Source organism: Apium graveolens, chromosome 8 (assembly GCF_009905375.1).
Source record: "Apium graveolens cultivar Ventura chromosome 8, ASM990537v1, whole genome shotgun sequence".
Classification (NCBI taxonomy): Eukaryota; Viridiplantae; Streptophyta; class Magnoliopsida; order Apiales; family Apiaceae; genus Apium; species Apium graveolens.
The window spans coordinates 244086257-244089403 of NC_133654.1; the positions used below are offsets into that span (position 1 = coordinate 244086257).

General features: G+C 39.6%; 1 protein-coding gene across 1 annotated transcript; it reads left to right on the forward strand.

Moving 5' to 3' along the window:
• Positions 1 to 1323: 1323 nt before the first annotated feature.
• On the forward strand, positions 1324 to 1803 carry LOC141680527 (uncharacterized). The gene has a single exon (XM_074486729.1). The coding sequence runs from the start codon at positions 1324 to 1326 to the stop codon at positions 1801 to 1803; it is 480 nt and encodes a 159-aa protein (XP_074342830.1).
• The last annotated feature ends 1344 nt before the right edge of the window (positions 1804 to 3147 follow it).

A 3147-nucleotide genomic window follows, 5' to 3' on the forward strand; every position in this document is an offset into this window, starting at 1 on the left:
GAAAGCATGTTGCAGCTCCAGGATAGGGCAGGGAAGTATATCAAGGTTGAAGAAAGCATGAGGAAGACCATAGTGAGTAATGAGCCCACTGGAGGCAAGAAGCGGAAAACTGATCTGGAGTATATTGCTAAGGACAAGTATCCTAGAACCGAACAAAACTCTGATTCAACCCCCAAGAAGGGAGGGCCTGGGCAAAAGTTCACTGAATACGCTAAGCTGAATGCTCCTAGAAGCCAGATCTTGATGGAGATCGAGAAAGATAGAGATATTCGTTGGCCTAAGCCCTTGAAGGTTGATCCTGCCAAGCTAGATAAGAGCAAGTATTGCATATTTCACAAAGATGTTGGTCATGACACCGATGAGTGTAGGCAACTGAAAGATGAAATTGAGTTCCTCATTCGAAAAGGAAGATTGAACAAATATACAGGAGAATGAGGGGATAGAAGCAACAACGTGAGAAGGAACTTTGATGACCGAAGGAGAGATCAAGAAGATCAGGGGCGAAATCCCCAACCTAGGGGACCGGTGATAAATACAATCTTCAGAGGACCGCGCCCCCAAGGGCCTGTGATCAACACAATTTTTGGAGGACCAACTGCTGCTGGGTTATCCAAGAACTCCAGGAAAGCATATGCTCGAGAAGTTATGCATATTATTGGGGAAGCCCCGAAGAGGGCCAGAACAGGAGTAACAATGTCTTTTGATGATTCTGATCTGGAGGGTGTGAAATTTCTCCATGACGACCCGTTGGTCATAACCCCGATAATAGGGAACAACCCGGTAAGAAGGGTCCTTGTGGATAATGGTGCTTCAGTGGATATTTTGCTCCATGACACCTTTTTAAGGATGGGATATAATGACTCCCAATTGACCCCAACCGACATGCCGATATATGGATTCGCAGGAGTGGAATGCCCCGTAGAAGGAATAATCAAGTTGCCAACAACCATAGGACAGGAACCAAGGCAAGCAACTCAGATGTTGGACTTTATGGTGGTGAAGGCTAGTTCGACCTACAACGCTATCATGGGAAGAACAGGGATACAGTTAAACCTCTTTAAAGTAATACCCTTGGGACCGGGAAAAAATATTACTTTACCGAATTTATTACTTTATCGATATAATAATATTTTATTACTTTATCGATAAAGTAATATTTTATTACTTTACCGAATTTTTATGTTTACGTGGTACAGTATAATATATAATGTACGTATAAAAACTAGAATTAATCACATGCAATGTATTTGATCTAAAATTACTTTTATTATGATTACTTATATCCAAAAAGTTAATATCTTGAATGCTATTAGTTTTGCTAACATGGCTTGGAATATTGATGTGAAAACAACCACAATTGCAAATTGTTTTCGGCATTGCAAGATTCGTTCAGAAGAAAATGATGAACAAGAACTTGGAGAAATAAATGAAGGTGTCGAAGGATTAAATGAAGTTATCTCTAATTTACGATATAGGAATGTGATGGATGTCGAGCATCTCTTAAACTATCCAAACGAGAATGATGCGGTTATGGAATCACCTACGGATGAAGAAATCATTGAGTCGGTAATGAGCACTGATGAAGGGACTGATCCTGAACCCGACGATAGCAATGTCATCCCAAGCGTGTCATCAAAGGAAGCATTTCAAGCACTCACCACTTTGAACAATTACTTGTTACAACACGAGCAAAACATACCAGAAGTTATTTTTGCTTTACATAAAGTCAAAGACGAGATTAATTTTGGCTTTGGTGGAAAGAAGAAACAAGCTACAATAGATTCATATTTTAATAAGAATTAAATTTTGTAATCATATACATTATATAGTATATATATATATATATAATTATGGAATTATTACTTTACATATTACTTGGGCCCTTAATGACTTTCGAATTTTTTATTATCTTATGCTTTTAGCGAGAATATTACTTTACAACATTGGCCCAAGTTGGGACCGATGAAAATTATTACTTAAGCGAGGTTATTACTTTATCGGATATTACTTAATCGAGGTTTAACTGTACATGCCTTCAAGGCAGTCCCTTCTTCTTATCATTCAGTTATGAAGTTCCCGACTCGAGATGGGATTGGAGAAGAAAGAGGAGATCAAAAAATGGCTAGAAGCTGCTATGTGCCCTCTTTGAGGGCAGATGGAGTTGGGGGCAGGTTCTTCCTATTGAAGATCTGGATATCTGAGAGAATGATAAGAAAAGGGGAAAGCCAGCAGAAGACTTGGTTTCAATTCCTTTGGCCCCCGAAGATCCTGGGAAGGTGACTTTTATTGGAGCAACGCTCGATGAGCCTTTTAGAGGGAAGTTGGTGAAATTTTTGTAAGAAAATAGTGATGTTTTTGCATGGTCAGCGGATGATATGCCAGGCATAGACCCAAAATTGATTACTCACAAGCTGAATGTGGACCCAAATCGGAAGACGGTAAAACAAAAGAAAAGAAGTTTTGCTCCAGAAAGGCAAGAAGCTATAAAACAGGAAGTGGAGAAGCTCTTGGAGGCTGATTTCATTGAGGAGATTCAATTTCCAGAGTGGTTAGCAAACCCTGTAATGGTGAAGAAGGGTAATGGAAAATGGAGGATGTGTGTGGACTTCACTGATCTAAATGATGCCTGTCCTAAGAACTGTTTTCCGTTACCAAGGATCGATACCTTGATAGATGCCACTGCTGGGCATGAAATACTGAGCTTTATGGATGGATTTAGTGGATACAATCAGATCAAGATGCACAAGGATAACATCCCAAAGGTATCATTCATCACTGACTTTGGTGTTTATTGTTATCTTGTTATGGTATTTGGTCTCAAGAATACAGGAGCCACCTATCAAAGATTGGTAAATAAAATTTTTAAGGATCTTATTGGAAAGACTATGGAAGTCTATGTTGATGACATGTTAGTCAAGAGTCTAGTAAAGACTGATCATATAGCCCATTTGAGGGAAGCCTTTGAGGTCCTGAGGTACCACAAGATGATGTTAAATCCTACAAAGTGTGCTTTCGGAGTAGGGTCTGGAAATTTTTTGGGATTAATGGTCTCCAAGAGAGGGATCGAGGCTAACCCCGATAAAATAAAGGCAATCCTGGACATGGAACCGCCAAAAACTATCAAGGATGTTCAGAAGCTCACAGGAA

Bases quoted from the DNA above. Each gene is read 5' to 3' on its own strand.
- LOC141680527 (XM_074486729.1), top strand. From the start codon at position 1,324: ATGGCTTGGAATATTGATGTGAAAACAACCACAATTGCAAATTGTTTT.